Source organism: Caretta caretta, chromosome 2 (assembly GCF_965140235.1).
Source record: "Caretta caretta isolate rCarCar2 chromosome 2, rCarCar1.hap1, whole genome shotgun sequence".
Taxonomy (NCBI): Eukaryota; Metazoa; Chordata; order Testudines; family Cheloniidae; genus Caretta; species Caretta caretta.
Window position 1 is genome coordinate 239,233,122 of NC_134207.1, and position 26,295 is coordinate 239,259,416.

General features: G+C 41.5%; 2 protein-coding genes across 4 annotated transcripts in view; one reads left to right on the forward strand and one right to left on the reverse strand.

Moving 5' to 3' along the window:
- MAP3K8 (mitogen-activated protein kinase kinase kinase 8) overlaps positions 1–237 on the reverse strand; it is a 33,430-nt gene extending 33,193 nt beyond the window's left edge. Inside the window, exon 1 of the mRNA XM_048837771.2 lies at positions 109–237. The gene's annotated coding sequence lies outside the window, so the exon portion shown is untranslated. The remainder of the gene's footprint in view (positions 1–108) is intronic.
- MTPAP (mitochondrial poly(A) polymerase) lies at positions 140–25,021 on the forward strand. Of its 3 annotated transcripts, none has more exons than XM_048837768.2 (9): positions 140–335; positions 3,729–3,901; positions 5,133–5,366; positions 7,477–7,701; positions 15,565–15,776; positions 19,173–19,399; positions 21,532–21,624; positions 21,707–21,780; positions 24,143–25,021. In XM_048837768.2, exons 1-9 carry the CDS (start codon positions 140–142, stop codon positions 24,506–24,508), a joined length of 1,800 nt encoding a protein of 599 aa, XP_048693725.1. In that variant the 3' UTR covers positions 24,509–25,021. The 3 variants fall into 3 exon arrangements, with proteins under 3 accessions (XP_048693725.1, XP_074982054.1, XP_048693726.1); XM_075125953.1 differs by lacking the exon at positions 140–335 and adding an exon at positions 347–484; XM_048837769.2 differs by lacking the exon at positions 140–335 and adding an exon at positions 570–871.
- The last annotated feature ends 1,274 nt before the right edge of the window (positions 25,022–26,295 follow it).

Consider the following 26,295-nt stretch of genomic DNA (forward strand, 5'->3'; position numbering starts at 1 on the left):
CCCTTGCACGGCTCGTCCCTTTTCTCTTCCCTGTCTGTCTCACACCCGCCTTTGCTTTTATGTCCCGGGAAGGAGGAGCCCGTGGGCACGGTCGCACTAGGCACTCACAGGCTGCCGTCGCCGCTGCCCACGGGAGGATATGCACGTGGGTTACTGTTTGCAGGCCTGGGATCTTCGCTTGCGCCTCCGGCCGGGGGCTGCGCTGCAGCCAGGAGCCCCTTGGAGCGCCTCCTTCAGCCGAAACGCGTGTTTCCAAGCCCGGCTCACGCCAGGGCTCTGGCACAGCGGCGGCAACGCGCCGTGCATGAAAGGGAGGAGCGGCTCTTTGATATTAGGTGCGCGCTACGCCACTGAATGCGGAGCGAGCGCTGGACGCGCTCCGGGGCGGGCTGGCGGCGCCGGGGACCCCGCCTGGCGGATGCTGAGCGCCCCCGGGAGCAGGGGCTCGCAGCGCCCTCACCCCGCAGGATCAGGCCCGAGCCCGGTGAGGCGAATGGGTGACGGGCGGCGGCTGGAGGATCGGATCCCGGTCCCACTGAGCCCGGGTGGAGGCTCCTAGTGGCTTCAGGGGGGGCTGGGCTCCGGGCGGCGGTAGCCAGGAAGCAGAACTAGGTGCGAGGTTTGACTCTCGTGCCGCTCCGTACGCCGCGCGAGTTCGCGCCTGCGCACGGCGGCTCAGCCTGACCCGTGCCTCACGTTCCGGTAATGGCGTCCCGCATGGGGCGGCTGCTGCTGCTGTGGTGCCGGTTGCGCTTCCCCGTGCGGGGGACAGGCCAGACGCGCCGCGCCCCGGGGAGGCCGCGCCTCAGCCCGGTCCGGCTCAGCTCCACCGGCGCCGCCGCGCAGAGGGCCCCTGGCCGGGAGGAGGCAGGTGAGGCGGCTTCTGTGGCGGGACAGGGCCTGGCTGGGGGTGGCTGCACTGGGCAAGGGGGCAGCTCCCGGGTCCGGGGCTGGGGCGCTGCCGGACAATGGGGTGGGAGGCTGCTGGGCGCCGGGGTCTGTCTGGGGCTGCGCCTCCACTTTTCTGCGGGCCAGGAGGCTGATAGCAGCCCCGCAGCCGGGCGGGGCTGTCGGGGGAGCCTCGCGGGTGGAGCGCAGCGGGCTGTGACCCGGCTTTTCCGGGGAACGATAGTGCCCGCCCCGCCGCGGCTCGCCCTCCGCGCAAGAGCCGGCCCCGTGGGAATCACTTGCCAGCCCCCGTGGCTCGGGTTAGGGCTGGGGGGGGGGCTAGACTCTGCCTGCTTGAGGGGCTGCGTTGGCAGCTTGTGTACAAACCGGGCGGGTTGCATGCAGCCTAGCTCCGAGCTGCCGTCAGGAGCAGGTGGCCTGCCGATGCTACAGGAACCAGTAGCCTTCCCTCAGGCTGAGGTGTGTAACAGCCCCGTAGGGGCTGCGCTGCCGTGTGAAATGAGACCACGTTGCAGAATTCATAGATTCCAAGGCCAGAGGGGACCTCTGTGCTCATTTAGGCTGCCCTGCTTAACACAAGCCAGATAACTCCCTCCAAATAATTCCTAGAGGATATAATTTGAAAAAAAAATTAATCTTAATTAAAAATGCCCAGTGATGCAGAATCCACCATGACATTTGGCAAATTGTTCCAGTGGTTGATTATTCTCATTGTTAAAAGTTTTACATCTTATTTCCAGTCAGTGGGCTGCATGCTAGACACCACTATGTTAGAATGTGGCAGAGCTGTCATTGTCTGCCATATACCAGTTCCTGAATATGCATCACTAAGATCAAGGGAGAATAACCATCCTGTTTTTGTCAAAAGGCGGGTGGAGGGCTTATGTGTCCAGGGAAGATGCGGTACTAAGCGTCTAGTTTTGAAGAGCATTGTCACATTCGTTACAGTACTTGTTGGTAATTCCAGTGTTCTATTTCAGACTATGTCTAATTGGGACTTAAACTGTATCTGCTTATATTTTTATAGCTTTTGCCTTGCATACCATGCAAGTTAAAATATCTAAATTTAATCTCTGCAAACCAGAAATAACCCATTTGAATACATCCTATCTTGACTTTTCCTCCTGAATAGTCATGTTAAGAAACAAAAGTTTAAAAACTGAAATATATTATTTTCAGTGTCTAGTGGCTAGTTTTTTTCAAGATAGACCTTTTTTCTCATTAAGCATATCAGTTGAACTTGTGTAAAGGTGTTTTTTTTTAAAGTTAAATACAAAAGACTGAAAAAGGGTCAATATGATTCTTCATAGACTGCTGCCAGTTATTCCTAGAAAATTGTTCAGGAATTATTGAAAGTTGAGTTTACGGAATCTCTGGGATTCTCAAAAGAGATGATTCTTATGTTAAAAATAAACAAACAAAAGTCCCTGCTAGGAATAGCTTTAGCAAGCATCACATAGAATGGACAGTGATCATATTTGTCATGTGTTTGTACAACACATATTAATCATTACTGTTAAAGTTCAGTACCACTTTGCTACTGTGTAAACCTGATAATTTGTTCAGAAACCCAGCTTCAGTGCTGCAGATAGTGGCAGCAGCTCATCCTCTTTATTTCTGTGTTCTCCCACCAGCTCCTCTTCAGGTGACACTCTTCAGGTGGCACTGTTGCCTGCCAGCTCTGTACAACAGACACAGACAGCATGCAAGGAGCAGCATTCCCTAGAGCAGTGGTTCTCAACTTGCCGCCCGTGGGCAGCCCAGTCAGCACACAGATGCGGCCCATGTGTCATCCTCAGGGCCATACAGATAGTATATGTGTGTGGATGAGTCCCACATAACACACAGAAAGCTGCATATGCGTCCCACAATGGTGAATAGGTTGAGAACCACTGATCTAGTGTCAGCTACTGCGGTAGGGTGACAGAACCTGCAACAGATAAAAGGGTGGGAGAGAAAAATAAGCATAAAGTACTTGGGGAAAATAAGCAAAAAGTTGGGAAATGAGAGAGAGAAAATTGCGGGGGAAGGGGGAGAGAATAAAAAGCAGAAAGCAAAACAAAAAAAAGACAGAAAAGGGAAAAACAAAGAAGGGGGAAAAGAGAAATGTGACGACTACACTAAGACGTAGTGCACAATATTAAGGGGGAGTTGGCATGAGTTTCCAGACCCTATTCTGTATAAAGTTTTATGATCAAGGAAGGACGAGAGCCACTGGTCTGGGCTGAAGAATGTGTCACTATCTGATTGTTGTGCATTTGTATCACAACTGCTTTCAACTGTAATATGCTCTGTCTCAGTTTAAGTAGATATTTTACATAGAAAATAGTGAGCTAGTCGTTAATGTCAACATAACAGGTTCACTATAGAAATACATTTTCTGTGGGATGGGAATTCATTGTTTTTGGTTTTCCCCCTTATCTGACTTTAGTAAAATTATGGAAGAATTGCACTTCCATATAGCATTCCTGTGGTTTTGGTTGATTGATTGGTTTTGGGGGGGGAGTGGGGGGTGTTCCTTTTTGTTCCCAGTTTCACGGTGGCACCTTTCAGTGCCAGTGGGGAAATACTGTGTGCTGAAAAAGAGCACCAGTGCAAACCTCTTGGGAATGCACACATGGGAAGAGAAGGGAAAACTAGAGGTGAACAAGTAAAACAGTAGGGAGGTGAAGAGAAATTGATGTGGGCAGAGAACCTCTCTTTTGGGGGATTGCCCATTATAAACTTTTTTCTTTAAAATTGAGTTCTGTAGGTTCCTTAACATCAAGCTACCAAAATCTGTATAAAACCTACAATTTTTTTTCTACCCCTTCCCACAGATTCTAAAGTCAGTAGCTGGAAGAAGACATTTCCTGAGGTGCAAGCAGAAAGGCTAGAGCAAGCACAACGGACTGTTTTAATTAACTGCCCAGCCAAGATCAGTGAGAAAAAATTTCTCAAGTATTTGTCCCATCATGGAAAAATTAACAGTCACTACTTTTATGAAAGCTATGTACGTACTTGGAGTATTTTATTTTAAAATCTTTTGTTAAGAGTTGAATTTGGGCAAAAGCAAGAAATTAGTTTTCATGTCTCCCTCAAAAGTTGGGCTTCTTTCTTTGACAAAAATAACGAGGAGTCCTTGTGGCACCTTAGAGACTAACAAATTTATTTGGGCATAAGCTTTTGTGGGTTAGAACCCACTTCATTGGATGCATGGAGTGAAAATACAGGAGCAGGTATAAATACATGAAGGGATGGGGGTTGCTTTACCAAGTGTGTGGTCCGTAGGGAGAAATTGACCCAACCAATACCATCAGATTAGCCCTGAATAGAGACTGGGAGTGGTTGGGTCATTACAAAACCTAAACTTAATTTCCCCAATACTAATTTCTCCCTACTGTTACTCACAGCTTCTTGTCAACTGTCTATAATGGGCCACTCTCTTACCACTTCAGAAGTTATTTTTCCTCCCTTGGTATCCTGCTGTTAATTGATTTATCTCGTTGGACTGACCTCACACTTGGTAAAGTAACCCCCATCCTTTCATGTATTTATACCTTCTCCTGTATTTTCACTCCATGCATCTGATGAAGTGGGTTCTAACCCACGAAAGCTTATGCCCAAATAAATTTGTTAGTCTCTAAGGTGCCACACGGACTCCTTGTTGTTTTTGCTGATACAGACTAACACAGCTACCACTCTGAAACCTTTCTTTGACAAATTACTTGTGTGTTTCTTTTCATATTTGTTAAATTTTACAAGATGTTAAGTAAATCAAGAATTTTTATTTCTAAATTTTTCAGTCAAGATTTGTTTCTTTTAGTTGAATAGTGACACCCAAAATGAGTTGAAGATAGCACACGTTTTTGGACGGGGCTAAAGCTCTATCAGTAACTTTCATACCACTCAGTCTGCTTGCCTAACAGCAGAACATAGTCATTTGCACTACATTCAACTTCCTAAACCTAGCATTAGTGGAAATAAATATTTTCATTAGTTTGATTACTTTCTAATGCAGAAATGTGTTCATTATGCCAAATGGTATACATCTTAAATTCTCTTTTTACAGCTTGTGAAAGAGTATAAAGGTGTTGAGGTGTGAATTAGTGTGAAATGCATAGGCTAAAAATCATATTGAATCTAGACAGCTGTGATTACTGTTGAAACAGTAATATCAATGTAATTGTTTATGCCTTGTAGCAGCTATTTTACCATGTCTCTTCACTTTTTAATGCTTTTAGGGTACCTACGCTGTGGTAGAATTTTCTGAAAAAGACAGCATAGCTTCACTACAGGATATTACCCGAACCCCAGGCATTGAAGAGGAATGTGCTGTTCCATTTAAATCTAGACTTTTTACTTTAACACTGAAAAACTCATCAATTCAAGCTGCTGATCAAGCACCAGTTCACTGTCATAAGCAATCCACCATTTTAGTCAATGATCTTGTTCAGAAGCTTTGTAGTGCTGACAGTGTAAGTCTATGGCTATAGCTCTCTTAAGGTTACTTTTTTTCTTTTTCTTTTTCTTTTTTAATTTTGCGCATGGAAATGTGTAATTATCTAAAGATTCTTTTGGGATTTTACAGGTTAATTCCACTGGTCAGAAATATTTATCTGAGCTATTAGAGGATTGCCTTGGATAAGAGCATTTCATAAATTGAAATAAATACATCAAGTGGTTACTTTAGTTGCTATGACCATTAGTGTGTATGAAAGCAATCTCTGAATGAGATGGTCTTCTTCTGTTCAGTCTTGCAAATCTTTTTTAACACCTGTTTGTATTAAACAGTTGACTCTTCAAGAAACTGATATTTATTTCCACTGTTCCCATGCCTTCACTTGAGGTTTGAGATTTCTGAGCCCATATCTGAATCCATTAGTAAAAACAAGAAAGACTTGATATTTCTGATATTTCTAAGCTTTAAAAATTAGAAGGAAAAAACAGTGAAAAGAGGTGGAAGGGAGAGGGAGGTGCATGTTTAAGTAAACTACTGTGAGAGTAGGGCTGATACCTTGAAGTATAATGTCTGAGTAATGTAACATATCAGGCTAAGACAGGAACATAGAGGACTTGTACAATTTCCCTACAATTTTTTTTGGGAAAATATTGGTTTCAGAAGTCTTACAATACATTAATATTTACCTTTTTTGAGTCTTCAGTCCAGAGCAAGGTTTTTTTGCTCTTTATTTATTACTCTAACTAAAGCTTCTTTTGCAGGTAATAGGAGTGAGGGCTCTTGGAGTATTACAATATGGGACCAGGTTCCCAGGCGATAAGTAAAATATACCTCTTATATCCACTTTTTTTTTTTTTTAGACTGAAATACATATATGTACTGATCAAGCCAGAAGTGACTGGTGGACTTAGGTCTCCACAGAGAAAAACTGTTGAGAGGGGAAATGTTCCCTATCTAGTAGCAGCAGAATTCCTGATTAAGCATTCTGTAGTATCCCATCCCAGGAATGCAGGCAGGCCAGTGGAGTTGCTCAGGATTTATACTGCTGTAAGAGTGTAAATCCAGACTAACTCCATTGACTTGTGCTGAGTTACTTTGGATTTACAGTGCTGTAACTGGGACTGTAATCTTGCCCAAAGACTGCCCACTTTGGTTCATATATGGTGATTAGATTCTTCAACGGTAGTGAGCAAAGAGTATGCTCGGAGAGTCCCAGACAGGAAAGCCTTAGGCATAAGCTAAGTAGGACATTGCTTACAGTGTTAATGTCTGAGAGAATTATGGAATCCTACCAGTGTTGTTCTCCAGCTGAGGAATGTATCCCTCTACCTTTCTTCACTCTCCTCTTATTTACCTGTGAATTTCATATGTACTCCAGAACTCTGCACAGGCTGTCACAGCACCTTCTTTGATGCACTACTGCTATCAGTGCAAAGATATTTGGGATACCTTTCAGAGCTGAGTTAATGGCACCCACTGCAGATGACTGAACAGAAATGGGGGCACTCTTCCTGCAGTAGGAAATTGCACCAGTAATGGACTGGATGGCTTAATAGGATGAAGGGATCTGTAGAGGTGAGGGGCACATTCCATTACTACTTCAAAACAAAAATGCTTTTTTTTTTTTTTTTTTGGAAAAGCCATTACCAAATTGCAACCACACAGGCTAGAGCTAGATTAACCCCCAGTGGCGAGTTGAATAGCCTGGGAATTGGGGCATTCAGGATGCATTTGCATCATTTATGGTGAATACTTTGGTATCTGATAAGAGTCAAAATGCTGGGTATCATGGCCTACACTGTTCATGTTTTCATTTGGATCTATTATCTTCTTTTTCCTTTTGGTTTTACTTTGCTGCTCCATAAGGAAGAATCCTCAATAATATCTATAAATTTGTAGTGGTTTCTGAAATGAAGGAACTGGTGTCTAAAGCTCTAGAGGACATCTTAATTTGTAAATATTTTGTTTACTTCTATAGGAGTGACATACCATTGACATTCGTTTTAAGGAGTTGAAGAAATAGCCTCTGAGGGGAGTATTAAATTAGGGCAGAAAGACTGGATGCTAAGCAAACAAATAAGAAAATGGAACTAACATATATTTTGATGTTTGTTTTTTTTCTTTAGGTAAGTAATCAGTTGTACACACTAATGGATGAGTATCAGCTAACAGAGGAGAACACTAAGCTCCGGTTTCTAGCCTGTTCTCTGATTCAGGAAATTGCATGTGCATATTTTCCAGAGTGCACAGTGAAGCCATTTGGCTCCTCAGTGAATACCTTTGGCAAATTAGGATGTGATTTAGACATGTTTTTGGACCTGGATGAAATTGAGAGGAGCCCTACAAGAACGGTAAGGGTAAACTGCATGTCTCTAACTTGTAGGAATTCTTTGACAGATTTAACCACATAGTGATATAAGTAAAACAGTGGATACGCTATACTGAGGTTTTTTAAAGATTTCAGATAAAGTCTCTCACAAGAGTCCGTTAAGAGGATTTGGTGTTTTGGGGTGAGGTGTACAGAGATAGAGACCTTTAATGAATTAACAATTGTGATGTGGAAACAGAGTAAAAATAAACTGAGGTTTTTCTCATCATGGCAAGAAGTAAACTGTAGTGTTCACTCTACTATAGAGCAACTGCACTCCATAGTTAATGCTGAGGCATTCAGATGCCACAGTGACAAGCACCAGGACAAAACCCTTAGGGCTTAGAATAGACGTCTATACTTTAAACCCCCAAACTGAATTTGCTGAGTGAAGTAACCAATTTGTTTCCAAGTTGGCTCATTTAAAATAAGACACACAGAATTTTTTTCTGAGAATTTGGATCGTGGAAGATTAAAAACTTAATATAAAATTGTTGAATTTTCCATGCATGTCCTAAGTTTCTAGGACACCATATTTTGTAAGACTAGGACTGTGTTTACACTTAAATTGCTACAGCAAGGCCACTGTACTGCTTCAGTACAGACACTCACTACAGTGAAGGGGGTTCTCCTGTTGCTGTAGTTGATCTGCTTCCCTAAGAGGTGGTAGCTGGGTTGACGGAAGAATTCTTCTGTCAACCTAGAGCTGTCTACCCCGGGGGTTAGGTCAGCTTAACTATGTCACTTAGGAATGCATATTTTTCACATCCCTGAGTGACATAGCTGGATCAACCTAACTTTCGAGTGTCGATCTGGCCACAGTCTGTCTAATGACCCCTCACTTCAGCTCTTTAGTCTTTGTGACCCACCTCCGACGTATGCTACTGTATTTCACTGCCTCATGGAAGTATATGAATGAGTAATTTTTATTTTGCCCAATTATTGGCACTTACCCATGGCAGTTGGGCAAGTTTTTCTGGTATTGAGTTTGTATAATTTACTGCACCAACTAACTTCATTAATCAGAACAAATTGAGAAGACATCTGCCAATAAAAATGAATGCAGTGAATGTACTGGAATGTTGGCAATTTGCATTCATAGAACCTCTAAATATTTTGTTAGTCAGTTGAACTAAACTCAAGAACAGTGTTCCATAGGTGAACCTCCTTCTATTGAAATCTTTCTCGGCCATTACCCGGGATGTGAGCAGGTCTGAGATGTCTTGCTCTGGATTTTCTTTAGTAAATCTGTCCAGCTGGCATCTAGCACTTTAGTGTAATAGGGTGGATTGATTTAAATCAGCAAGCAGGAAATCTTGATTTAAATCTGGTTTTGCGTTTGTACTTAGTTATTTTCCTAAAGAAAAGTTGATTCTTCATTAGTTGGTAACCATTAAAATGTTGATTTTTGCAACTAAACGTAGCCTTTACATTAAAATTGATACTACTTCTTGCTAACCGGGAGGATAGACTGTATCTACGCACATTTATTTAAACAGTTTAAGCTTAGCGTACATTTATTCATTCTTAATTTTTACATTTTGTATTATGTTAGAAAATTGTGAAGTATGCATTTCTTCTTTACTAGATTTAATGTTTTACTTGTGATTTGTGTCAAGCTCTATTTGGAAATTGGAATTAACTGCATAAAAACAGTGTTTTCAAATTAGTTTTATTTAACTGATAAAAACATATTAAATGTGCTGGATACATGAGGAAAAAAAGTAAGTTAAATGCAAAAAATATGTTGATAGAAACCTAATAGATTTATTAAACAAAAAAGTATATGTAGTTAGGGAATTGAACTGACTGTTTCTGTTTGCCATGTCCTTCAGGATTTCAGAACTGTAGATCTTGTCCGACAATTCGTTTCTCTTCATAGATTGGAAGAGGAAAATAAGCTTTCCTAATTTAGCTACCAGTCGGTTTCTTAAGTTTTAATGATCTAGTCATTGAACTGAACTAGTGCAGTAAACTGAAGTTAGGAAAATAGCTTTCTGTACCTGCGAGAAGGCTGTCAAAAGCTGGTTTACATGTGCTTAGCCGTTGACTTCCACCAGTTCAGTGGTTTGACTTTCTTTAAAACTTTGGCCACAAACATGTCCTGCCTAATATTTTTTCTAATTTAAATGATTTTTGTAGATTACATACATTATCAAAATGTACTTAATTTAAATAAGAGTTCCATTTTTAAATATAAATCAGATTTTAAAAAAATAGTAATTCATTTTTGTCCACCCTGTATTGTAAAATTAAAGCTACAGGTTATCTTACTTGTTTTCCCTAACCCCACTCTATTGTTTGCTGATGCCATTTAATGGAGCTCTGCTCAATCAAGATACTAAAGCCACTTCCTTTGGCAATGCTGTTGTTTTAGTTGGTGGTGTTGACACACATTCTCAGTGAGGCTACAAAAGCCATTTTGGGTTTTCTCATTGAGCTCATCCAGTTAGAATATTGTCGGATTAGTAGCAACAAGTGGACTTGAAGATATAAACAAATAGTGTCCATATGTAATGATGCTGTGTCAAAAGAAGGAAATAGAATGAAACTTTTTCTTCACTGCATGTAACCATGGGGTAAGTAATCATGTGCTTGTCAACCCATGGTAGCCTGCCCTGCTGCTGTGCAACCACATTGTTGATGATAGCACATTGCTGTCACACTCTTTTGCCGCACTGGCTATGACGAACAGTACAGCTATCTGAGCTTGTAAATTGAGATTCATGATGCCACAACTCACTGTCACACTGTGCTCAGATTCTCAGGGTGGTGTTGTGCAACTTGTTAGTTCACTGTTTGGATTGCTGGATGGAATGGTCTAGGCCCACGAAATTCATTTCCTGGCAGTAACCTAGTTGGTGTGGTGTTGTGTTGCTATGTGCTGGCCAAAGGTATGGATCCTCCTATCCCTAATTACCAGGGTCTAAAAGTACTGCTTTTTATGGAGGCAGTGTTTCTTTTTCATGTGCCTGCACCATCTGCTACCAGAAGACATTGGCAGGGGTTTCAAAGATTATTTTGAGGCTAGAGAAGACAGAGGCAGCAAATTGCTGTTAGAAATAGCATAGCAACAGCAATTCCACAGGACCCTCTGGACACGGAGGCCTGAACTGAGCGGGTACTGTTTGTAATGACAGATAACCCCTCCTCAGACCACTGCTTCTGGGCCAGGAATACAAGCATTCACTGGTGAGACCTTTTTGTGATGGAAACATGAAATGACCAGCAGTGAGCCCAGAACTTTCACATGAAGACACATTCACACAGTTCCATGGGGACCTTGCCCTCGCAGAGAGCATGAGAGCTGGTAATGGTCCTGAATTGTGTTGCTCTTTGCCTTGTGAAAACTGACAACCTCAGACTGATACAGATCTGTTGGCAATCCATTTGGGTTTGGAAAATTTACAGGTAATTCAGTGGTCATTGAAGTTTGCAAGGTAATTAATGATGTGCTGTCCTCCAGGCTTGCCAAAATTGGAAATATTCCTGAAGTAATTGCAGGGCTTAAACAGATGGGCTTCCTGAACCGCACAGGTGTGATTGATTGGGACATATATACCCATCCACCATCTCAAGCAAGCAAGTATATTAATAGGAAATGATACTACATTATTATGAAGGCTCTTGTGTACCTCTAGGGCATATCCATGGATACCTACATCAGATACACTGGCTGGGTTCATGATGCCAGGGTGTTCTAGAGATCTGGCCTGTTTCAACTTGGGTAAGCTGACATGTTATCTTCCCCCCTGCCCAAAATCAGTGCAGTGTCCATGCCAGCTGTGACTTTTGACTTTAGGCAACTTAAGGTGTCTTCTGCTCCCCTGGTTTCAGTCTGCTGGCTCTGATGTGCATCAAGAGAATGAGGCAGTTTAAATACATGCTAGCAAATGCAGATTGGTAGTGGAATGTGCCTTTGGCCAGCTAAAGATAAGATGTCACTGCTTACTGACTTGTTTGGACTGTAGAGTTTTTAACACAGTATATGTGATTGGGGCGTATTGTGTGCTTCACAATATAAGTGAACTTAAATGAGAGTACTTTACTGGCTTGCCAACAATCCTGATTCAAGGCATACTTGCAGACCACCAAAAAATGAACCTTTTACTACCACAGAGTCTGCTACAGCAAAGACTGTAAGGGATGGCATTTGTACTTGCATAGTCAAGTTACATGGTGAGTACAATGGGGCTGAACAGTGGGGTTGCATGGTGCATTTGGGCTTTTGCCTTATATTCAAATGTAGTGTTGGTGCATGCACTAGAGAAATAAATTCCTTTCTCTTCACCTTTATTGAAATTCATGGATGTTAAAAAAGTGAGCTTGTGCACCTCCATTATCAAGTCATCCCGACAACTCCATCACATCACTGATAGAGTGGTCTCTTGGTTGCCAGGCCCTTCCTTAATGAGTCTAATGCTGGTGCACTTGTTCTTGAAATACAGAGGGAAAATATTGCATGCCCTAGAATTCATGCAATTTTATCTTCGGTCTATGTAGCCACATGTAAAATAGCAATTTTTATCTCAAAAGAATACTGTGCCCTTTGCACTTTCTTTCTGCCATCAAATTTCTGCCTGGAATTATCCCAGGAGAATAAATGGCAAGTTAATTTTACCTTCCAACTATCCAAAACAATTTTGGGGAGAAGGGAGAATGGGTGGGGAGCCTGTTACTGGAAGACATGGCAGCAGTGGTGAGTATATTGCACCCTCTTCATCCTTACAAGATGTGCTGCTTCAGATACCAGAATGGAAGACAGAACAGTTATTCCAGGTATCTGGGATGAGGCTCTGCTTTTATGCTAAAGAAATCTGTGTCTTGCGACAGAAGGACTGATAAATGACTGGATAGTGATTTCGAGTTATGACAGTGGCAGAGGGAGGCTTACCAAGGGATATCAGAGATCACCTGAAACTTTTACTGAGTGACAGATTTTGTTTTATTTCTGTGACAGATATGGCAGTTTTGTGCAATATCTTTGGGGGATTTTACTATATTCAATTTATGTATAGTTGTGGGCCGGCTATTGTATGTAATTCCATGGGGGAGGGTGACCACAGCTCCTTTAAGAATTATGGACAGTGTGGGGTGATTAGGCAAATTCAGTCAGGTTGTAACACCTTCAGAGAGACTCGTATATACTAGTTCTAACTGAATTCTCCAGAGACCAACAGACAAAGAAAGGACTTTTGGCTAAAGTAGCCTGAGTTTAAACTGACTCACGGCCTTCTTGGTGATTCAGCAAACAGACAGAACCTTCTATTTAAAAGGGGGCCTCAATCCATAGGGGAAGCTGGAAGAGCTGACATCTGCCAGAGCCTGAGATTGGAGTTGGGGTGACCTCTGATAAGCTTCTTAGCTTGTAGGTTCTCTTTATTGTTTTTAATATGTGTTCCATGTAATGTTGTCATCTTAAGAATAAACATGCTTGCTTAGAAGGAGATGTCTGGTAATTACACTGTTTATAGCCTCTAAGGAGAAAGTGAAGCACAGATGCTGGCCTTTCTAGGCTGTCTGGTTTCCTGGGAATAGCACAGTGTAGGCAGGGAATTGTGCAGCCTAAAAAAATGCCAGTCAGGAAGCAGAAAGATGCTGGTCTCCTCCCAAGAGAGGTGATGGCTGGGAGCAACCCTAAAACTGGGTGACTTTGCTGATGCATGGAAGCGGAATACAGGTGCAATTGTCCTGAGCTGAGTTACTCTCCAGGATTGGACCAAAATCATATCCATAATAAACTGGCTGCACTGGTGGCATGGGGTCTGAACATGCAGGTGGGTTGGGATAGTGATGAGTGCCTTTGAGTACAATTTTATGGCAGTTTATATTTTGGCCAGGATATGTCCACAAACCTTTAAACTTTAGTATTAGACACTTTCATTTAAAAAATAAAAGAAAGCTGCTGCATTCTGCCACTGTGTGAAGTTCCAATTTGCATTCTTTTTCTTTGCCTATACCCCATTTTGACTAGCATGATTGGAAGAAAGGGATGAGGTGGAAGATATTCAAGCATAATGGTGCTGCATCCACCCTTAACTGAAATCCAAGTTAGGATTATAAAATAATGTATTTATTTTGTAATATTCTGCATAATAACAAAGGTGACAGCCTCCATCTTATTGGCCTGAGATTCTGAGTCCTTCATTGCTTCCTCTGCCTGGGAAGCCTCCACCACGTTGTGACTTTCTGGGCTGTATAAGGGAACAGCTCCTGTAAATCGGGGCAAAGGTCGTCTCCCAGGCTAAGGCCACCTTCCTCTTCCAATTCCTCTGCTCCATCTCCTTGCTGGCTATTCAGGGGAGGCTGGGTTGTATCTTCACAGACATGCAGGTTCCAGACTCCTTTCCACACTGGCTCTGAAGATGAGTCTGTGCTGAAATGGGCTTTTCTGCTTATGAGGGTTCTCAGCACACCATAAAATGGACAGGTTTTTGGGGCTCTCACCAAATTTCTTCTTTTTATTTCTGGCCTTCCAGTAGCTCATCTTGTATCCCATTTATCTTCTCCGTGTCCTGTTGTCCCATCTGGTCAATCTCATGATCAATGTGATATTTTTCCTCTGGTGTTAAATGTGGATTTTGCTCACTTGAGTCCAAAGCTGCACCAAGATTCTGGTGTGTTCATATGTTCAGGTGGCTAATACACAGGCTTAGGGGCTGCTATTCTGTTGTTTCAAACAGAGGTGGGCAAGTATGGAGAAACTGCAGATAGGGTGGGACCATGGATGCTGAGCAAAGGGATATGAGGGTGGACCACTTCCAGTCATGGGTGAGAGCACCGGTAGATGGCAAAGTAATGCATAGGAGGGGTGCCCAGTGTGTTTATGGAAAGGTATTGGAGGACCATGATATCTTGATTTGTTGTGGGTGCCTCAGCTGTACGTATTCACTTCATTAAACCTCGTAATAGCAACACTCATTAAAAGCTGCCTTATGGTGTGCCCTATAGCTTGGTGTGTTGTGGTGGCCTTGTGGCAAACGTGGATGTGTGAAGGCATATCATATTAAGGGGGGAAACAGGCTGAGCACAAGGTTAGCATGCAGTGAAGACAAGGTCTGAGAATTTTTTTTAAATTTGCTAGAACAGTTATTTCAAAAGTGCGAATAAAAATTTATTACTGCAGCCTGAACTAGACATGAATTAGCAGGTATAAGGACACATTATAGGAAAATGCACATTGGCATGGTTAGAATACTGCTATAGAGAATTGTTCTGACTCTATAAAATACATAGAACATTAGCTTTCTTTTCTGAGATAGTGAATTTAATAGTCTTCAAGAATCTGGGATGCATTATGAGGTAATAAACCAATGTGCTGAAACTCTGGGATTTTCCAAAAGCTAAAAGGAAATGTTCTTTAACAAAGAACCTCACAAATGTGGTTGGTACAAGCTAACAAACACCTTGGTCAAAAGAGAGGAAATAACATGTTCTGTGGCTTGGTTGTACTTCTTGTTTCTAGTTTTTTATTAAATTAGGTCTCTAAAACAATGTGCTTCATCTTGACCTCTCTGTTTTTACGTAACTGAAAAAAAATCTTGGAAACTACTGTACTACTTATTATATACAGTACTGAGATTACAGCATTCATATATTTATCTAAGCAATTGAATTTCTAATTTCCCAGTTGTTAATCTGGAAAGAATGTAAGAGAGGCAAAGATAAAGTGATGTTTTAAAATGTTTTCTTTTATCGTATCCTAAAAACTACTTGCAATGTGTGTTTTTTAAATCTTTAATCACGAACCATTCTTTGCAAGTGATTCCTGTTGTCTTTCAGAAGTGTCCCAGAATCTTACGTCATTTTCAGAACTGGTAATTTATCTTCATCTTTTTTGTGTTAGAAAACAGGTCCTTTTTATATGGAATATCAGATGAAGAGAGTACCTTCTCAGAGAATAGCATCACAGAGAATCCTCTCTGTGATTGGTGATTGCATTGACAACTTTGGCCCTGGCTGTGTGGGTGTGCAAAAGATACTCAATGCTCGCTGTCCATTGGTGAGATTTTCCCATCAACCAACGGGGTTCCAGTGTGACCTGACAACTAACAATAGGTAATGATATGGCAATAGCATTTTAAAAAATGTAAATAGAAGAATAATATGTATGTTGGAAAGCTATAATGTAAGTTACTTTTATAGGCTTCTGTATGTGTGTCTATATATTAAACAAATGATACATTTGATAACTTTTTTCCTTTTCTACATGAGTCTAAACTAGGAAATAAATTTGACAACTCTTAAAAAAAAACCCAACTTTTGAAGACTAATTTTGAGGACTGGTCTTTTTTAATTTAGCAGTAAAAATACAGATTATAAATACTTTCTAAAACTGAACTTGTCAATACAATAATACACGGATACAAAACAATATAATAAAATGGATATGAAATCAAGAATATATGGAGTTTTCATTAACTTTTTTGATTCTCTGTTGCTTTTAGAACTTGGCAATTGTATAATACCAATGTTAATTTATATTTCTTCAATTGCCTTTCAGTGATCAGATTCAGGTTATTTGAAGTTGTCTTTTTCTTGGCCTGAACACAGACAAACACGGAATTATTTTATATTAGCCTAGCATATTGCCACCTAAGTAGCAAACAGGCAATTCTTTTTTAAGAGAAAGGAATTGAGACTTGATGCCTTTCATGATGATGCCCAATAGGGGGAGTAGATTTCTTAAAAATAGCCCTTTGGCCTGCCACTTCTCTTCCTAGGTTTGCTTTCATTTTTTGATTACATGTACCAAATAGCCACATGAATGCCAGTGAGGCATGTACATGTTTTGTTTTTGTTGATCATGGGTTGGGAAAGATCTGGTGTGCTGTAGAAGACACTGGAACAAGCTCCTGAGTTATGCCTGTAATTAATTTTGGTATTCCTCCTCTTTACTTTTCTGCCTTTTTTCCTGAGACTGTTGCATCACCTGCAGTATTTACTTGTGGTATCTTGTACATTAGTGATAAAAGTGATTATACAAGAGAGGAAGAGGAGAATAGCAAAGCAAGGAACTACATTTAATCGCTGACTATGGGCCAAAATTTAACTATACTGTATGGGCAGTACTGTTGTAGAACCAGATGAGGTTGTCTTCTCTTGATAACTGCAAGACTTAGGTTTGTTTAATTGTAAATGATAGTATCATTAAAAATAAGTATGCTTACTATTATTTGTAATTCTGTAGCTAATAACTTCTTGGAAGCTTCCAACTGAAATGTTTCTTTACCATTTCCCTGTTGTCCATTGGACTCTTGTTTATTTGAGTTACATTTCTTGTGACTTTTGAGATGCTGTTCTCTTTTATGCATATAAAGGTACAAGCCCAAACCCATAAAAACACAGGAATATGTCCAGTGACAATGGAACATTTGGAGAATTTAGCTGCCCAATTTTTGCAATTCTTTACTAAATGTACACAAACAGATTTTTCAGAAGTTTATAACTTTGGCCACATTTGGGTGATATTTCATGGGAACAGAAAAAGGCCCATCCTTGACACAATGCAAACCCCTTGCCAAATTTCAGGTCCCCACTCCAAAGCACAGAGGCATTAGAGCTGCTTAGTGGAATCTGAATTTTAACATAGGCAAAACATGGTGTTTTTCCCTAGTCCTGTTCTGGGAAAAGGCTGAACCATTTTCGCTGAAACTTTCCAAAAAAATGTATCCTAAGACATACGCCTGACATGGAAAATTTCTCCCTGTTAGTTTGACTTATAAGCCACTGAAAAGAGGGTCTTAAATTGCCTACTTCTGTAGTTTGTATGCCACTTAATTCTTTCGTTGCATTATCATTTTTAAGTCGGATTTAAACATGTACCCTTCCCTGCTCCTCCGATTCTTAACAAATTCTACTTGTGGACAGCCATGTGAAAAAGGGAGAATGGGGTAACTGACATGTATGTGTAGACTGATCTGTTTTTTATAGCATGATCATAATCCTCCTTTCTTTTTTTAACTGCACATAAACTTTAGAGAAAAATTCCTTTGAACTTGTACTCGGATCAGTGAAATATTTTTAAAGTTAACTGTGAGTACTGTGTGTGCCTTTATTGAAATTTTGACATGCTAAGACTATGTCCACACTGCATTTTAAACCTAGGTCTGTGGGACCTGGGCTAGTGGACTTTGTTTCCAAGCCAGCACTTGAGTGTCCACAGTGCATTGTAAATTTGGGGTTAGTACAGCTGGGAGCCAGGTCCAGTTATTGTAACACATCCATTCTGTGCTACACAGACCTTCTGTCTTGGGTCTGCAGCTTAAGCTGCAACCACCATGCAGAATGACAGGGTTTAGACCTTAGCCATGGTGGGACACACTGACCCACCCACTAGCAGGGTACTAGAACTCAGGTCCTAAGTGATTGCTGACCAAAGTCAGGCAGATTTGGGTGTGGATGGTAGGTGGGCTTGTGCTCAAATCTGAGTCAGAGCTTGGGTTTAGTGTGCAGCATTGATATACGCAATGAGGCTGTGGTACAAACTAAGACTGCAAAATGTGGTTCAGTAGTTTGCATGTAGAAAGCTTTTTTTTTTTCTTCTCTCTTTTGGTGCATATACAGATGGAGGAGGAATTGTCTTCACTTTTGCTTGTTCTAAAACAGCATAGAACATTGGGGATGGTGTAAAGCACTTCAGCACAGTCTAAATTTTAAAAGAAAAGTAACTTTTCTACTCCCAAAATCTGACTTATACTTTAGGAAGTTTGTTTGTCCTTTTGAGGTGATGCCACATAACCTAGAGGAGTACGTGCAATGCTGGGAGCCAGTAACTCATGTATCCATACCTGCCTCTTGTGGTATTAATACTTTGCTTTTAAAAAAAACTTTACACTGGACTGTCACAAACTTGGGGATGTTTCACTTTAAACCTTCATCATTTGAAAACTGCTGAATTGACTTTCTTTAAATGTGGCTTCTTTTGTAGATCTCACTGAGACTTAGTAGATCTCATTGAGGTTAAGGCCTTTAGATTTTACTTGATTTTTGAATGCATTGTAATGTAACCCTTTGTAGCCAAAGTTATCTAAGAAATTCCAGATTATATTTGGTTTTGTATTAGACAATTTATCGTGTATTAAGATACTCAAAAGTATAAGAGTTTAAATTAATTCTGCATTTTCTAACTCTGGAATGCTTTATTTCTCCATTATAATGTTGCATTTATTTTTTTATGGACATTTTACACAATGCAAATTCCACTGCTAAAGTGTACTGATAGTATTTCTCTTCCTCTGTACTTAAGCCTCTAATTATAGGGCCACCCGGAACTTCATCCTAGACATTTTCAGATGTTCTCTCCTACTTTTATGTCATATGCAACAATTTGAACAAAAGATCCTCTTTCTTTATAATTGTTACGTCTTAGAGCAGCATGTGTTATGGTTACATTTGACAGTTGGCGGTTCTCTTTAATGTTTACAATTTGTTCCTTCGACTTGTGTCTCACAGAGTTGCCATGAGAAGTTCAGAACTCCTTTATATATATGGTAGCCTTGACTCACGTGTAAGAGCTCTTGTGTTCAGTGTACGGTGCTGGGCCCGTGCACATGGCATCACAAGTACCATTCCCGGTCCCTGGATTACAAACTTCTCTCTAACAATGATGGCCTTGTTTTTCCTTCAAAAGAGAACGCCACCTATCATTCCAACTCTAGACCAACTTAAAGATCTAGCAGGTAAGAACATTTCCATTTTGGAGTAGGACTGAACTAGCTCTCATGTGTTTTCTCTCCACTCTGGTTTCATTGAATTTTGTGTGAATCTCGGTCACTTTTGATGGTCCAAAATAATCTTGCATGTTGCAAATGCCAAATATTTGAGAGACCGTCCAAGTCGTTGAACATTGTTAGTGATTCATTGTTGCAAGATGAATATTTTGGAGAATCAGACACTTAGATTTATTTTGCTTTTTTAAATTTTTCAAGTCACAATATTAAATTCCATTGACAACATTAATTTGAGACTAAATTATTCATTTAATTCCAGTAGGAGAGCTGCAGTACTTACAGAAAAGCTTTATTTTAACTGGCTTAGAGAGTGGGCTTGTTCTGTGCATGTGACAATTAAAAATCAGCCTTTTCTTAAAAGTCCAGGTGGTTGTTTCTTCTGATTTGCTGATCTTCTGTTCCTCAATAAATTAACCATAAACTACTATATAATATAATCTTTTCACTGTCATTTGGTATCATATATGTTTTTTATACTCATCAACTTTGACATCAATATCAAACTTTTAAAGAAATTAAAAGCAAAAGATATATTTCTGACTGACTTTTATCGAAGAGGGCTCAGTGACTTGTAAATAATTCTCAATGTACCTATGAGGTAGCTGTTACTCATTTTATAAATGGGTAAATGGATTAGGTTTTGCCCAAGATCAAAGAAGGTATGCCAGCGAAAAAGTACAGAATAGAATTCAAGAATCCTGACTCACCAGTCATCTGTTCTAACCTTTAGACATGCTTCCTCCCAGGCTTTGAAATGGAGAATAAAGGCTAAGGTGCATGCTGAATTTTAGTGGTTTTGAAGTAAAAACTTTTAAAGCTTTCAAAATCAGTTACCGAAAAGCTTTATTTTTTAATTCCCTTTGAAATTTCAAATGCGGAATTACGACAGTCACAGTGGAATAGGTGTCTTGAAATGTTTCAAGAAAAATCCCAATGCACTGTGATAAGTATCTGAGAGGAAGGATACTGATCATGCAACCCTTACTTGTGTCTGTAAGCCCACTGATCTGTGATGGTACAGGCCATAAGGCCTCCTTGTGTAAAATGTCTTTGGGCTTGGCTACACTTGCCATTACAGCGCAATAAAGGAGCCCTGGGTGCACTAGCTCACTACTCGTCCACGCTGGCAAGGCAAGTAGAGTGCTCTGACTCCACGGTTACAGCGCTGCTGGTACTCCACCTCGGCGAGTGGAATAACGTTTGCTGCGCCCCCTGCTGGAGCGCCGCAGCGCCAGTGCGAACGAGGTGTTGCATTGCTGCGCTCTGATCAGCCTCCGGAAACGTCCCATAATCCTCTTAAGTCAAGTGACCACTCTTGTCATTGTTTTTGAATCGCTGCAGGAATGCGGATATGCCCTTTGAAAGCTCTGTTTCTGACAGCCGGCTGCTTATCTGCTCCGAGGCAAAACAAGCCATAAGTGTGGAATGCTGTGTGTGTGTGTGAGAGAGAGAGAGAAGTGGGGTGTGTGTGTGTGCTGCTGTCTGAATTTACAAGACAGCATGCTGACATGCTCTCAGCCCTCCAAAAACCCACTCTCTCTCCCCCCACATACACACAACACACTCCCTGTCAGACTCCACCCCTCCTCCCCCATTTGAAAAGCATGTTGCAGTCACTTGCATGCTGGGATAGCTGCCCACAATGCCCAGTGCCGCTGCAAGTGCTGCAAATGTGGCCACACCAGTACGCTTGAAGCTGTCGGTGTGGACAGACTGCAGCGCTTTCCCTCCCTTGCTCTCCGAAGGCTGGTTTAACTCAAAGCGCTCTACATCTGCAAGTGTAGCCATGCCCTTAGTGGCTGATTTTCAAAGGAACAAATAGGAGACATGCACTTACCCAGTTTTGCTTTTGAAAAATCTCCTGTTTAGTCCTAAGCATTCTCCCTCCCCATCCAAAAATTTAAACCATTTAAATCTTTAATTAATTGTAAAAAGTAGTTTATCTTCTGTACCCACTTGCACTGATTTAAGGTACTGCTCTCTTTTTGAAGAAGATGTCTGAGTTATGCTTAATAAATATGGGGGACTTCTTTTTACTGTGTATCACATTTAAACACATTGTTCCCAACTTGTCATTTCAGATGCAGAAGATAAGCATATAGTCGAAGGTCATGACTGTACCTTTGCTAGCAATGTGAACAAAATTAAGCCTACAGAAAATACAGAAACATTGGGTAGGTGAATCTTCATTCAGTGTTTTTTTTCCATTTCTGGGAGAACTATATCCCTTTCCTTATTTTCCCTTTTCCCTTTCAGATGTGCTGCTGAGTGACTTCTTTGAATATTTTGGGAATTTTGCTTTCAATAAGAACTCTATAAATATTCGAAAGGTAAATGCATTTTAATCTCTTCCCATTACTCTTTTACTGTCACCTTTCTCATTATATGAAAGAGGTACAAATATTAAATACTGCATAAAGGGCCAAATTCTGCTGCCCTTATCCATTTATCCTGCTAACTAATACATGACTATCTAATGTATATTTCTTCATAACCATAAAAGATTAATTTTCTTATCATAAGGAAATAGTATCATTCAGGAAACATTTTGTGTTTTGTAATTGTGTAGCACATTTTGCAGTTGCAGAAATTACACATAGAATAGCTGTAAACTGATTTTATCCATAAAACTAGTTTTAAAACTGGCAGTCAGATTCACAAAGAAAGTTAAATTCTGTAGAACAAAGCAAAACCATTGATCACTTACTTCCTGATTGTGCTGCAGCACTAATTATTTGTTGTATTATAAAGCACTCACTATAAGTCAATAAAGCTTCTCAGCTGAATGCTCTATTACATGAGAGGTGTCATTGTTCAATAGTAGCTGCCTTCTTTGTCCCACTTTAGTGGTTAGAGAGTTGTTTTTTTTTTTTTAAACCTGGACTGTACAACACAATCCAACATTTTTTTGGTCTTCACACAAACAGTGTATCCCTAAACACTTTGCAGTTTTAAATAACTGTGTTCTGGATTGGGAACCCAGAGTTTAGACCCCATCCATACTTCAGCTTCTAACTGAGTTTAGTTCTAACTGGCATAGCTGTTCACCACGGTTGGTGTGCCTACTCATAACGGATAAAATCTGATTAGTAACTCTGACAGTTACATGTTTTGTGTCTGCTTAGAGAGCTATTCTGGCATGTGCATTTCTTCGTGTAATTCATTCAGCACAGTTGTTTGCAATGTTTACAGGACTCCCTAACGATGTTTTGTAACTGGCTTAACCAGTCCGTATTTTACTAGCCCTTTGTGAGATAGGAGATGCCAGAGTATGTTGTCCCATGTGCTGCTATGTGAGTATACCCTTTGGGCACTCAATTTCCTGCTCAGACACTAGGAGATACCTACCCAGATATTCACAGAAGACACTTACACAAACACTGCTAGGTGTCGTAGTATGTGGGGACTTATCAGTTGGTTGACATGGCAGAAAAGTTAATTTGCAGACACAACCTGAACATTGTTAACTTGTGACTAATTAAGATAACCCTTTTTTAGAATTTGCAGAAATGTAAATAAATAAGGTGACCAAACTGCTTACGTAGGTCACATTTAAAAGTTGTTGTGTGGAGCGGGCCTTCAGCTCTTCTGTGTTGTTGCTTTCTGTTACCTGTATAAGGACTCTCTGGCCTCTTCCTTTCAAATAAGAGAGAATTTGTTGTTTGTGTTCCCTATTGCCTCTGGGTAATAGGGTAAAATAGACAGGTAAGGGTTAAGGGCTACCTTCCTGTCCCTGAATCAGTAAGAGATTTAAAGGAAGGGTGTGTTCTCCTTTCAGTTCTGAGAGAGCCAAGGGCGAAGCCGCCAAGGACTGCAGGGCATGGTTGGCAGGAGAATTGCTTGCTTTTGGTGTTACTCATGAGTTTTCTGTTAACCAATAAGTTGTGCCCTAAGGCAAGGACCTGAAACAGACTCTGGCATGGAATTGGTTCCTTCCTTAGTTTGTGAGAGAGCCCATGAGCTTTACACCACGGGGCACAGCAGTTGGTGTTGCCTAAACAGCTCAAAAGAGTACTTTAGAATAGTGAAATGGCACTCAGCACTGTAGAAAACACAAGAAGGCAGATCACACTGTAAAAAGCTTCAAATCTGAGAGAGTGACGTGCAGAAGACAGGAGGCACTGGGGGAAATCCAGGGGAGGAAATAACTTACTGCTTTTAAAAAATCATTAACTCTTTAGTGGGCATTGTGAAAGAATGGAGCATTTTGGAGGGATTTTTGTAGCCATGTTGGCTTAACAAATGGAGCTATAGAAATCATTCTGTGCATGAAGGACAACATGGGAGAAGGTATTCATTCCATGCATAAAGGGCAGGATGGAGACAATAGTGGAAGGCTGAAACTTATCTTGCTGGTGTAGAAGAGAGAATGGGAGAATTGCATCAAAGACAAAGTCTGAGATGTGCATTGCCTTGAAGGAGATGAGACATTTAAACGTGCTATGGTGAACAAGAAGTAGCCATTGAAAGGACGCAAAGAGTGGGAAATGACATGGTCAGATTGACAGGCTAATTAAGTTGATGAACATCTACTTTCCTTTTTATGAAAGAAATTCCTTATTAGGTCAAAGGACCTTTGCAGTCAGGTGATAATATTTAATATTGCTGTAATAACTTAGCTGAACTGTTCTGTTTGCTGTGTGTATAATACCCATGTGAAATATGTCTTTCCTATCTTTAAAATATCTGCAGGGAAAGGAGCAAAATAAGCCTGAGCCTTCTCCTCTCTACATCCAGAACCCCTTTGAACAGGCCCTCAATATCAGCAAGAATGTTAATCAAAGCCAGCTGGATAGATTTGTAGCTTTGGCTAGAGAGTGTGCCTGGATTTTACAGCAGGAAGATAAAGGTCATTCTTCATTGAGTAATAGCCAGCCTTGGGGACTGGCAGCCCTACTGCTACCATCTGTAGCAAGTAACTGTGTCAAGGGCAAGAAGAAAAGGAAGGGACCGGCAAGTGAACGAATCAAAAGCCTGTTGGACTCTTTGAAAATAAATAATGCAAACAGTTTGGTAAACAATGGTGGGAAAAGGACCTTTAGCAATCAAACACGGTAGCTGCTACTCTGTTGCTTGTGGTAATAATTGGAAGAACATTACTTGAACTTAGTTTCTGCTTGAAATGAAATGGAGAAAATTACCTCCTGCTTCCACTGTTCTAAACCTTGTGCAGAGCTATTTAGTTCCTCTGGGCATTATCTCCTCTAAAGCCCTCCTCGCTCTTCCACCTGACCTATGGATGAAGACCATCCAGCCATCAGCTTTCATATATACCTTCTTAGAATCAGCCTTATGCTGGGTACAGTTCAAAAAGCAAAACAGATTGGGCCTGGGAGAAAGACTTCCGGAACCCTGTCAGCTACTGGACAAACAATGCTAAGCAAAGGAGGTGCCAGAAGCAACTTCTTTCCCATGAAACTATGGCTTAAAAGATGACGCAATGCTAGCACCCCCCCCCACCACATCAGTGCACTAGAAGCTATTTTAAATCAAAGTTCTTGTGTGCCTTTTGTAACAGTTTTCCACGCATGTAAATGATGCAAGATATAATAAAGCAACTGGAACTTGTTAGTATTGTATAGTTAACATCTAATTTCATAGAGCAATGCTTTCAAGGCATTTCTTAACCATGTTAAACTAAACAAACAAGGGTTTGCTGCAGTGCAGTGTTTGTCATGACCCAAAATTGGGTTGCCAGAATGCATCAAAAGATCACGGAGCTGCTCTTCATGATGACAGGAGAGCGACTGGGCCAAATTTGAGCGGTACTGCAATCCCATGTGCCAGATCACATGCCTCTCCTTCCACACTCCCCCTGTCCTTCCCCCCCCCCCACCCCAGTCAGGTGCTGTGACCCTGGAGGTAATGCTTGGAGCGGGGGGCCAAGCCCAGCTGACCCCACAGGACAGGAGCTGGGAAGGAGCGGTTGGTGTCATGTTTTCCAGTAAATACTGGCCCTCTGATGTATCCCTTCCTCCACAGCCGGGTGACTTCCCCTCTGCCCCACCCATCCTGGTCCCCAGCATCCCAAATCCCCCCCAACCCTTTACCCTCGTCCTTATGAGCTGTGTGGGGAGGAACTGTGGTTTTGGGGGAGTTATTGGCTTGCTGCCCCTCCCCCTGGACTCCTCTACCCAGAAGCCCCAAAACTTCTTCACTGTTTTTTTCAGGGTCGTCAATCTCCCCACTTCACCTCCAGACCCCCAAATTTCCTCCACCCCTTACCTTCTGTCCCCCAGGGGCCAAGAGGGGGAGGGCTGTGTGATTTTGGGGGGCGTCTTGGCTTTCTGTGCCTCCTTTCCAGTTGGTGGGAAGGTTCCCCAGCTGTTCTCATCTGGCTGGAGCATCTGGAATCCTAGCTCTAAGTCCGTCTCCTTCCCATAGACATCAGGAAGGGGAGGCATCAAGTCTGGGGGTGTTTTGGTGGTGTGACAGGGCAAGGCCAGATGGTTATAGAAAAGCAGTGGGAGATAGATATATTAGCTCCAGGCTAAACAAATCCCTGGTGCCAGGTTAAGTGAAATGGAAGCTGCTCCAGGTCAATTAAGACACCTGAGGCCAATTAAGAACTTTCCAGAAGGCAGGGAAAATGCTAGGTTGATTGGGACACCTGAAGCCAATCAGGGGCTGGCTAAAACTAGTTAAAAGCCTCCCATTCAGTCAGGTGGGTGTGTATGTCAGGAGCTGTGGAAGGAAGTTGTGCTGTTGGAGAGATTGAGCAGTACAGGGCACAAGGAAGGAGGCCCTGAGGTAAGGGTGAAGTGGAGCTTGAGGAAGTGAGGGCTGCTGTGGGGGAAGTAGCCCAGGGAATTGTACATGTCATGTTTCTAAAAGGTCAGCTACCA

Bases quoted from the DNA above. Each gene is read 5' to 3' on its own strand.
- MTPAP (XM_048837768.2), top strand. From the start codon at position 140: ATGCACGTGGGTTACTGTTTGCAGGCCTGGGATCTTCGCTTGCGCCTC. The intron at 3,902-5,132 runs GTACGTACTTGG...TAATGCTTTTAG, and splicing joins ACTACTTTTATGAAAGCTAT to GGTACCTACGCTGTGGTAGA. The intron at 21,781-24,142 runs GTAAATGCATTT...AAATATCTGCAG, and splicing joins ACTCTATAAATATTCGAAAG to GGAAAGGAGCAAAATAAGCC.